General features: G+C 41.6%; 1 protein-coding gene across 1 annotated transcript in view; it reads right to left on the bottom strand.

Annotated features, from left to right (window-relative positions):
- Nucleotides 1–11403, bottom strand: part of UTP6 (UTP6 small subunit processome component) — a 53087-nt gene extending 41684 nt beyond the window's left edge. Inside the window, exons 1-3 of the mRNA XM_007937553.1 lie at nucleotides 11307–11403; nucleotides 11079–11193; nucleotides 10133–10721 (exon numbers count right to left, since the gene is read on the bottom strand). Coding sequence (XP_007935744.1) covers nucleotides 10133–10721; nucleotides 11079–11193; nucleotides 11307–11403 — 801 coding nt within the window. The remainder of the gene's footprint in view (nucleotides 1–10132; nucleotides 10722–11078; nucleotides 11194–11306) is intronic.
- Between the last annotated feature and the right edge of the window lie 364 nt (nucleotides 11404–11767).

Genomic DNA, 11767 nt, shown 5'->3' with positions numbered 1-11767 from the left:
GAATAAGGAAGAACAAAGAAGAGTTGATGCTTTTGAGTTGTTGTGCTGGTGAAGAATGCTGAAAGTACCATGGACTGCTAAAAGAACTAACGGATCTGTCCTGGAGGAAGTGCAGCCAGAATGCTCCTTGGAAGCAAGAATGGCCAGACTTCCTTTCACCTACTTTGGTCATGTTGTCAGAAGGGACAATCCCTAGAGAAGGATGTCATGCTTGGTAGGGTGCAGGGTTGACGAAAGAGGGAAAGGCCTTCAACGAGACTGACACGGTGGCTGTGATGTATAGCGAGAATCATGGAGCTGGCGCTGGATCGGGCAGTGTTTTTGTTCTGCTGTGCATAGGGTCACTATGAGTCGGAAACGACTTGACAGCAACAACATTACTATGGAAGTAGATTGCCCAACCCTCCTTCCCAGGAGTGGCTGGTGGGTTTGAATCGATAGCCTTCTAGTTAACAGTCAAATGCCTTAGGCACTATACCACTAGAGCTTCCAAAGGGATCTTGGCATTAAAAAAAATTTGGAAGTTATCTTAATAAATCAATAAAATCTAGACCTTCCTTAAACTATTGCCCAAGCAACTTAGCATTTCTAAAAGAACTATCAGGTAATCCATTTTGAAAGAGGTACTGCTGATATCATTATTTTACTTAAAATAATAACGAAGTGGCTCAGTTCTGTTTAAGTTCTGGAAGAGGATAAAAAGCCAAAGCAGGAGTTCTTGCTAGACCTGTTTATTTCAACATACGTATTAGCACCTTGATCCTCTGTGATTTATGAAAGAGAAATAGTCTTAGTAATTAACAATGTTCCACCTTCTCCGTGCCTTTTACATTTTATCTGCTGGTCTCAGCACTGAAGCAAAGGTTGGTTTAGGCTTCATCATTTCTTGATTCTCTAAGCTTGATTCTCTAAGACATTAGGAAAATGGAACAAAATCATGGCTATAAAGCAAAAGATGAAATTTCTTTGTCATAAAATCTCTGGGGCCTGTGTAAGAATAGGGATGATACTAGATACTAAGCCCCTGTGGGCAGGGATTTTTTTTTTTTTTTTTTTCTGTTCTGTTCAATAGATACTCAGGCTGCTTGTAACAGTGCCTAGCATTAGTCGGAGTGACTAATTGACAACTGGTTTTGTTTTTTTAGCATATAGTAGGTGCTCAATAAATACATGACAGAATAAGAAAAGCCACTTGCTAATTTCTTTATAAGGGAGTCAGGAAGCTCTAACAGATTGTAATCTTTCCTTTCAAGGAAAATTTGATAGAGACTTTGCCAAGATAATAACAATTTTTAAATTAACTAATTATTGTCCCCCTTATTTTGAAATTTAGCTTTCATGTTTATCTTGCTTTAAGAATTATTAACATGGAAATGAAAAAACTTCTTTGTCATTTGTGCATTTCACCATAAGCTATCACTTGTCTAGGGCTTGTATGTATCCAGCTACTGTGTGCACTGTACTAAGTGCTTTATATATTAATTCAATCACATTACATAAATATTTTTAGATACTAAGCCAAGAAAGAGTTCTTCGATGGAGCAAAAGCATCAACTAGAGAAAGCACAATGAATGCCACAGAAGAAACTGCATAGTGCCCACTACTCTCAGAATCCTTTAACTGAGAACAACTTTCTAGTTAAGGACAGAGAAAAAGTGCTCTTGGGGTCTGGAGCTTGAAAGTGCCACTTGGAAAGTTTGATATTTCTATTAGTCTTGTATTCTATCTTTAAAATCCACCAAGAGGTTAGATTAATGAGTAAGGACTAACTAGGAAAGCACAGGGAGCATTCTGGGTGCTGAAAATACTTGATCTGGACATGGGTTTATTCATATGTAAAAATTAATCAAAGATGCGCTAAAAACTCACTTTTGGTGTTAAGAATTCACTTAGGATTTGTGGACTTTATGTAAGTCAAATACTTTGATTCAAAATTAAAATAGAGTCACCAGACTTTTTGAGGATATCAGTCTCTTCAAGACATTCAACTATTAATTTTATGTGACAGGACCAGAAATATTGAAACACAAATTATTAAAGGCTTTCCCCTTCTCCAAAATGAATTCCGTGTGAATTTTGCATCCTAGCCCATAATATATTAGTACTTTTAAAGTATAACTTTGTGTGTGTTTTTCCCAGATTGTCAAGTAAGATTGGTCCCAGAGAGATGTACCCTGCTCACCTTCAGGGCTTGGAGAAACCCTCGGCCGCATTACGGTGGTGCTCGGGAGCCGGTTTGGAAAACACGGAAGGAGGGTTTCAGGAGTCGGCCAGATGATTTGTTTGCAAATCAAGTTAAAACTTCTATTCTTGTCTTCCAAGTACTTAATGGTATCTTAAAAAGAAACTTGAACTTTTCTGTGAAATACTCACACTGTCATATTGAAAGATTCTGAGTTCACAGACAATTCAGTGGTTAAAACCAGCAGAGGAAGAAACACTCAACTTTATTTTTTTCTCCAGTATTAGATTTGGTGAACGGAAGTACTTAATTTCATCGATAATGAGAGAGGAGGCACCTGGAATCCCATCCCCCTACCTCCTTTGGAATCTCCTGCCTGCTTCTCTCACACAGAGCACTCTCCTAGACTTCAAAGTCAGAGCAGGAGTGATAGACACAGATTGGTCTTTGATGCCTAAGAACGTCGGAGCTCTCAGTTTGATGCGAATGCAAAGCATCTGCACTTCTCAAAGCTTTCATGTTATCTCATATTTCTAACAACAAAAGCTAAAAAGTTTGAGGTGACACGCATTTAAATATTTGGAACCAGTAACTTTTCATTTTTCCCTATTATTTATAACTTCTTTTACTTAGGAACTGCTCTGGATAATAAATTACTTCTGGCACGTAGCCATGTCAGCTTGCCAAATTTCAACTGCAGCAAGTTTTTACAGCTAGGCTAATAAGCCCTGGAAATTAGAAGGTAAGTATAATGGAAATAATGACATGGTCTTTAACTGCAGGCCCATAGAATGACAACGTGACATTCTAAGAGATTCTACTTTTAAAAGTTTTTTTATTCTAATGGAATTTTTATTTTTTTAGGCTATTCTAGTTCGAAACACATGTAGATGGAAAAGGTTTCTTTCAATTGGTTAAAAACAAGTTTGTAAGTTTTTTCTTTCTTTCTTTCTTCTGTGGCTTAACTGTTTTCCTCTGTGGCTTTTTGCAAATTCAAAAAAAATACAAAAAGAAAACCAAGAATATGGTTGTTTGGGGATAGCCACCTACTATTAAAGCAAACTGACATTTTCAAAAAAACATGTTCTGAAATTATTTGTTCCCAGAATTGGGCCTAGCAATTGTTTATCTGTGAATACATTTCATTAAAGCCATAGCTGATTAACTGCATCAACTTTTTTTTCAGTTTACCCCAATCCAGATAGAAAGCCAGTTCCATTTTTAATAACTTTTCAGGTCTTTTGAAGACAGCTTCAAAAAATTGAAAATGAACATCACATTTCATTTTTATCATTGAAAGAAACTTATGGGAAGCAGTACCCATTTCTCAAAATTTAATTCTTCAATCTGTTCTCATTCACAGTGTACAAGTGACAAGGAAAATTCTTTTTCTCCCATTCTGCCTTCCAATTAGACCTGCACTGATTAGCTCCAACATCACGTGCATCACATGTTCGGTCCCAAGTCTTTTAAGCAAGAAGTCTGAGTCGTGGTGGTGTTTTGTTTTTTTTTTTTTTTTCCTTAACTGTACTAAAATAATATGGCCTTGCTCCAAAAATGCCAGCTTTCTTATAGTCTCCAACCATATGATGCTATTTTATACCTCTATTAACATGAATTACTCCTAGTGCCTAGAATGTCTTTCACCTCCTTATCAAGTTGGCAAACTTAGTTTACAAAAAAATGGGGGGGGGGGAAGCCTGCCCTTATCACCCACCATCACCAATTTGTATACTTACATGCATTTATGTAAAGGACTCAGTCCTTGAATCTCTTTCTCTCTCCCTCACTAATTCTCTAGGTGACCACATGCACGTGCATGACTTCAAATATCATCTATGTCAGTGCTGTCCAAAAGACTCTCTGTGATGATGAAAATGATCAGTATTCACAGTGCAGTAGCCACTAGCCACATGTGGCTATTAAGTATTTGAAATGTGGCTGCTGTTCTTGGTCAGTTCTGACTCATGGCAACCTCACATGTGCAAAGTAGAACTAACTGCTCCATAGGGTTTTCAAGGCTGTGACCTTGCAGAAGCAGATCACTGGCCTGACTTGTCCTCCAAGGACCTTTTGATGGGTTCTAACCACCAACTATTTGGCCAGTGGTTGCTTGCTCAATTGTTTGAACCACCAGGGACCCCTTTAAATGTGGCTAGAACAGCTGAATTTTTTATTTTATTTAATTTATTTAAATTAAATTGCCACACACAGCCAGTGGCTGCTATATTAAAGTGTGCAGATCTCCGTACTATTGAACCCCAAATTTAGAGCACCATCCCATAACTGTCCCCTGAACTCCAGAGTCATGCCAGTATATCCAATTGCTAACCAAAATCTCCACTTAGATGCCTTATGTTGTTGTTGTTATTTGCCATTGAGTTGGACCCGACTCATAGGGACCCCTCCTTGGGTTTCCGAGGCAGTATCACTACGGAAGTAGGATTGCCCAACCTTCCTTCCGAGGAGTGGCTGGTGGGTTTGAACCGCCAGCCTTCTGGTTAGCAGTCAAGTGCCTTAGGCACTATGCTACCAGAGCTCCCAGATGTCTTATAGGCATTCAAATAGTGTGGCTATTGATGTTACAGAGTATGGTGAATGTGATCAATGTCATACATAAAAATGGTTGAAATGGCAAATGTTTTGTTATATATAGATTCTACCAGTAAAATAAATCAAAAATAGTATGCTTAAAATCTAATCTCCTGTTATTCTCCCCCAAAGCCTGCTTTTGCCATAATCTTTTCCATCTCATTTAATAGCAACTCCATTCTTCCAGATTCTCAGGCCAAAAGCCTTGGAATTGTCCTTGACTCAAATCTAATTTATTAGCAAGCCTGGCTGCTCTACAAAATATATCCAGAATATGGCCACTTCTCAATACTACTACTGCTACTACCCTAGTCCAAACCACCATTAGCTTTCTCCTGCATTGTTGTAGTAGCCTCCAACTGGTCTCTCTGCTTTCACCCTGAACACCTAGATCTATTCTTAACACATCAGTCAAAGTTATTTTGTTAAAATATGAGTCAAACCATATCACTCCCCTGCTTAGACCCTGCACCAGCTTTGCATCTCAGACTAAAAGCTAAAATCCCTTCATTTACCCACAAGGTCCTATATGATCTGGTCCCCTTACCCTCCCTTTCCTCTCTGTTCTTATTTTCCAATCTTCTCCCCTCATTATCTCTACTCCAGAAGGTTGACTTCTTGCTAACCCTTCAACATGGCAACACAGGACCTTTCCACTGGCTGTCCTCTCTGATCCAAATGGTCTTCCCCAGATAAATATATGACTCATTCCCCCACCTCCTTCAGATCTTTCTCAAATGTTATTCTCTCTGGGAGGCCTTTCACATTTAAAATTGCAGTCCCTATTCTCGATACTAGGCGCTCTGGTAGCGTAGTGCCTAAGGCACTTGACTGCTAACCAGAAGGCTGGAGGATCAAATCCACTGGCCACTCCTCGGAAGGAAGATGGGGCACTCTACTTCAGTAGTGATACTGCCTCGGAAACCCAAGGAGGGGTCGCTATGAGTCGGTCCGACTCGATGGCACATAACAACAACAACAACATTCTCAACACTCCTAATTCCACATCATTACTTTGTTTTTTCTTCTGTATCACCATCTAAAATACTATTATTTAAAAAAAAAAAATTGCCATCAAGTCCGTTCTGACGCATAGCAACCATATAGGATAGAGTAGAATTGCCCCGTAGGGTTTCCAAGACTGTAATCTGTACAGAAACAGAGTGCCACATGTTTCTCCCAGGGAGCAGGCTAGTTGGGTTCAAATCTCAACCTTTCAGTTAACAGCCAAGTACTTAACCACTGCACCCCTCACCAAAACCAAAAACAAACCCACTGCCATTCAGTTGTCCATTCGATTCCAACTCATAGCAACACCCACAGGGTTTCCAAGGCTGTAAATCTTTACAGAAGTAGATTCTTCCTCCCGTGGAGCAGCTGGTGGATTTGAACCACCAACCTTCTGGTAAACAGCCGAATGTCATACTCACTGTACAAAAAAAAAAAAAAAAAAACTCACTGCCATAGAGTTGATTCAACTCAAAGAAACCCCTTCTTGGGTTTCTGAGGCAGTATCTCTTCAGAAGTAGATTGCCCAGTCTTCCTTCCAAGGAGTGGCTGGTGGGTTGAACTGTCAGCCTTCTCCTTAGCAGTCAAATGCCTTAGGCACTACGCCACCAGAGTTCCATAGTGTTTATTGTTTGTTCCTCCTTACACTTACAGTAAAACATAAGCTCCATGAATTTTCACTAGCTGATTTGTTGCTCAGTCTCCAGAGCTTAGCACAAACATGAGCCATTCCTCGTAAGGAAGGTTGGGCAATCTACATCCGTAGTGATACCACCTCAGAAACCCAAGGAGGGGTCGCTATGAATCGGATCCGAGTTGAAGGCAGTGAGTTTGTTTTTTTGGGTTTTATATATTTGTTGAATGGATGAATATTTGGATAGTTGTACAGTTTATTAGTTTGTTATCTGATTTATTGCTTTAATCTAAGTCTACCCCTCATGCTACTATGACTTCCATGAAAGAAAGAAGGCTGGTATTTTATTTATCTCTGAATTCTTCAAAAACTAGCACAGTGCTTGGAAACATGAGGTAGTCAATAAACATTCATTGAAAATAAACTATTCTAGATTATGCATACTACTCAATGTAAGAATGACTCTCAGTGTCTAATAGGTATGCCCAAAACCTCTTCTACAGGAAATTAATCTACTCAAGAAAACTTTTTTCTTACCACCAGACCCTGCACACTTTGCCATCACTGAATGGAACTCAAGTGAGTTCCTGACTCGAGGGCAACTAGTCCATTGCCTGACTGGAAACCTGTACTCTGGCCCGAAAAGATGAACTGAACTGGTCTAATTCTCCCTCTTGGACTCAATTTAGAAGTAAAAAGAATACTAGGTGGTTGTTGTTGTTGTTGTGTGCTGTCGAGTCGGACCCGACTCATAGCGACCCCTCCTTGGGCTGCCGAGGTAGCATCACTACAGAAGTAGATTGCCCAACCTTGCTTCCAAGGAGTGGTTGGTGGATTTGAACCAACAGCCTTCTGGTTAGCAGTTAAGTGCCTTAGGCACTATGCTACCAGAACTCCCATTAGGTGGTTGGTACTTATGAATTAAAAAAAAAAAAAAAACACAAGGTAGAGCTGAGAGCTTTCAAGCCAAAGTTATTAGCAGCAGGAATTAGAAAGTATAGAAAATATGCAAAAAGTAAAGAGAAAGAAAAAGAAAAAAGTAACACAGACCTTAAGAGAAAACTCTGTTTTTCTGAGTCCCTGAGTCGCAATAATAAGTACCCTAGAGAAGGAGTTCACAAACTGTTGTAGTTAGGTCCCTGGAGCTGTTTCAAATCCAGTTCTCTTGAAGCTCTGCCCCTTGTTGGTTTCTGTCAGCTTACAATAATGTCCAATTGCTTGAGGTGCCTTAAGGGAGTGTCTCCGGTCTTTACAACCCTCAAACCTTAAGGCACCATTCTTGGTGTATATAGTTGCTGTCACATGTGGAAGAATGAGGGTATTTAATTTTCATATTTTCTGCCAAATGATACATTCAAGATGTTCTTCAAAGCCTTGGATGATTGACCTTGGAGCTTTGAACAATCATTAGGAAGCACTCGGAGGAATGTTCTCTTTGGAGTCATTTGGTTTCTTTTTAAGAACTCACTGTATGACTGACAAAATCCACTTACAGTGTGAATGTGCCTCACTTTAAACAAATTTGAAACTCTAGATTTACAACCACAGATTATTATTTAGTCACTTTTAACAACTTTTATTTTTTTATTACAAAGTAATATACTGTTAAAAATTCAAATGCCATATTCTTTTTAATAGTGAAGATTTATGAACCACAAGAGAGCCATGAACCCAAAGTTCCCCCGCTAAGTGTCAATAAATACTATTGGCTTGGGTAAACACAAAGCACCTAAGGAAACAGGGCTTTCTGCTTCAAAGACTTGGTCACAATCTTTCCCCTTTTCCTTTTTCATTCGTACCCCTCCCCTATGGGTCCATCCACACACAGCTGCCACTATGGCAGAGGAAGCCAGCTATTTAAAAACCGCATTCACTACTTTGGTGGAAGGGCAGTGGGGCATAACAGTTAAGACCACCAGCTTTATCTTTATTTTGGAGTACAATTTGGCAGTATGGACCAAAATTTTAGACGTACAGGCCCAGCAATTCCCACATGTACAAATCTATCATACAGAAATATTAGCAGAAGTGCAGAAGCGTGTATGTATAAGGATTGACACTGAAGTTATGCTTGTAACAGCAAGAACTTAGATCCTAAATTATTTTTTTAAATGGCTAAATAAATTTTACAATGGTATAAAATGTAACTTTTAAAGAGAATGAGGTATGTGTGTATATAGAATGAGGTGGGAATAGACCTATTACACCTTGTGAACTGGGAAAGAGGGCAGGTTCCATGGCAGGAATGACTGGAGTGCGAATGTAAGTATGAGCAAATCAGAAGCTTGGAGGATTGGCCACCAAACTACTCACAGTGGTTGCCTCTGGGAAGTGGCACGGGGACTTTATACCTTGCTGTATTGGTGAGTAATACAACTAAGGCATATGATTTTTGTAATTTTTATTTCCATGAAAGAGGCTTTGGACTCACACTCTGGTTCAGATCCCAGCTCCATTATGTCTTTACGGTTAGTAGGCATCCAATTGTGAGATAAAATTTGTTTTGCCTTAATTTCTATTCACACTTCACAGTAATTACTTCAAATACAGTGTGTCTGATTTTATTTTGTCCAAGGTTGTTTTTCAACACCAGAGATTTGCTCTAAGGGATTTGTGATCCATTTTTCATGTGAGGAACACTTTTGTAAGGTGAATCATTTCACTCCTTAATTTATCTGTTGGCTAATAAGATATCCATAATAAATACATCTTATTCTCGCTCTCAAATCCCGTCCCCTTTTCTCCCCACCTACCCCAACCCACCACAACCTGGGAGCTGTCCAGGTACAAATTAACATTTAAAAAGACCTCAAGTTGTTCACACTGGCAGCTCTATTATTACTCTCCTTTACAGGCTTGGTCGGCTCAAAAACCCACATTGAAATTGGATCACATCCACTTCGGCTCTTCAGCACACAGGTATTGTGGGCAAGAGGCCGCTTTTGGCTACACATTCCTTTATTCATTTTAAAATAACTTTATTCATAAGGTTCAGTGAACAACTAGTTTGTGGCCATTACAGACCTGGTCAAAGTACTTTTGCCTACCTCATCTTTTATCCTTACAGCACCTCTGTGGATGAGTGCTGTTGCTAGCTTTATTTAATGAATGAGCAAATCAAGCCTTCAAAGAATGAAGTGACTTGCCCAAGATCACACAACTAGTAAGTGGTGGAGCCTGTCTAGTGGAAATCTAGGCTTTGGGGTTACTAGAGGTCACTTAAAAAAAATTTAAAGAACTAGCCACTCCTCGGGGGAAAAAAAGGTTGGGCAATCCTACTTCTGTAGTGATACTGTCTTGGAAACCCAAAGAGGGGTCGCTATGAGTCGAGGCCAACTCGATGGCACAGAACAACAAGTTTTAAAAGTCTAATTGTACTCAAAGACTTATAAAGAAAAACAGTCATATCCCTCCACCACCGTCTGTCAAATTGTAACACTCCATGCAAACACGTGGAACCTTTCCATCTGTTTCTACTAGTTTTAATTCTAAATACCACGAGTAAGCAAAGCGTTGCACAGTCCTAACTATGATGTAACCAAACTGCCACTCTACCATTAATACTCTATCTTTCATTCACGGGTCACCCTGCTTGTCAGGCTAGAAAGTTCTGTCGGATCCCCTCTGTTTAGGTATGGAGTATAGCAAGCCCAGTTTTGAGCGACCATTACAACTCAAGACCAGGGCTGAGCGGGCGACCCCCTCCCTGGCCGACCTCGGCGCCTGGCTCTCGCCCCGGACCCTCATAGACTACGGGGCAGGCCGGGCCTGGTGGGAGTCTGAGGTTGGGCCCGCAGCGCAAGGGCCGAGGTGGGGCGAGGGTCGGGGTCCTGACTGGCGCAGCGGTGGGAGGAGGATGAGGGGCTGCAGAGTGAGGCCGGTCCTCGTTCAGCCAGGCGGCCTGGGTCCTGGGCTGGCTGAGGATGGAAGCGGACGCTGCGCTCCCGGGGGCGGTCGAGGCCGGGTGGAGGTTTCCTGCGGGTCCCTCGATAGGGCGGCAGCAGGCCTGCACCGAGAAAGTGGCAGTCGAGCCTCGATCCCGCGCCGAGGGCCGGCCGTCTCCGCAGGCCACTCGGCGCCTGCAGCTCCAGCCCAACTGCAGCGTTTCTCCTGCCCCCAAGCAAGGAGCCGGCCGGTCCCAGCCTCGCCCGCATTCTCGGTGGGAGGCAGGCCCGGGGCGCAGCCGGCCTCGGGCTTTCTCTGCGTGGGTTGGGTTCCAGAGCTTCAGGTTTCCCAGATCAGGTAACACGGTCCAAAGCCCCCACCTGAAGCTCGGGGGTTGAGAGGGAAACCCACTGCCCTTCCTCCAAAGGGGGGTGCACACACCTTAGTAACTGTGCTCCAAAGAAACTGCTCCACCGTTCCCCCAACTCTACACTTCTTTCTGACCCCTCTGTTTTGGTTCTTTATGTGGCTGAGAAGGTGCTCTGGTGGCGCAGTGCATTTGACTGCTAACCAGCAGCTTGGCGGTTCACAGCCACCAGACACCCCGCAGAAGGAAGACCGGCCAATCCTCTTCGGTAAAGATGAACCACTTCCGAAACGCAATGGGGGTCGCTATGAGTCGGAATCCACTGGGTGGCAGTGGTTTTGGATCAGGCTGAGGGGTCAAGACTTGGTGGACGGTCTCTGAGGGAAATTTCCTTTGTCTCTCTTCTTACGGGGAGGGAGTGTGTCGATCTTCACCAACTGTGTCATCCTCAACTGGCCAGCTCATCAACTCTCTCTCCTTGCTCACATCCCCATACACACACTCCCATCCTCCCAGTACTGTTACTACAAAGGGGGGGGGGCGGTTAAGTCCATTTTTAATTTATATTATGATGAGTTTGAAAATACTTTTCACAGTTGATCCGTGTGATACACTGTGATTAGATTTCCTTTCTTACCAGATTCTTTTTCCTTTTCCCTGGGGTTAATCATTGCTTCAATTTTAACAAAACAAACAGATGCTCTGCCAGTACTGTCAATCTCCTCTGGACTCATTCAGACTCATTAGGTTCTATGTCTATGTTGTTTTCCTTTGAAATACCCCTCTTATTACAGTCTTCACTGTTGCTCTCTAAGCCATCTGCACAGCTGTCGTCCTTGGACCTCCCTTCATCATCATCCTGAGAATTTACTTTTTCTTTGAGGCCCTTGTGCTGGATTCCATGTCTTTCTTGTCTTTCCCCCTCATTTTCATAGAGCGTATCCTCTAGTAGCTTCCAGAGAAAGTGTATAAAGAAGGTTACAAATTTTTGAGATCTTGCATGTCTCAAAATATCTTTATTTGACCACTTGATTGATGTCAGCACTTGTCCATTGTTATTGCTGAGAAGTTTAATGACATTTGACTTTTGTGTATGAC

Source organism: Orycteropus afer, unplaced genomic scaffold, assembly GCF_000298275.1.
Source record: "Orycteropus afer afer isolate SDZICR_OR568_19922 unplaced genomic scaffold, OryAfe1.0 scaffold00042, whole genome shotgun sequence".
Lineage (NCBI taxonomy): Eukaryota > Metazoa > Chordata > Mammalia > Tubulidentata > Orycteropodidae > Orycteropus > Orycteropus afer.
Note: the sequence above shows the minus strand (reverse complement) of the source record. Positions and strands in the feature narration are given on the sequence as shown.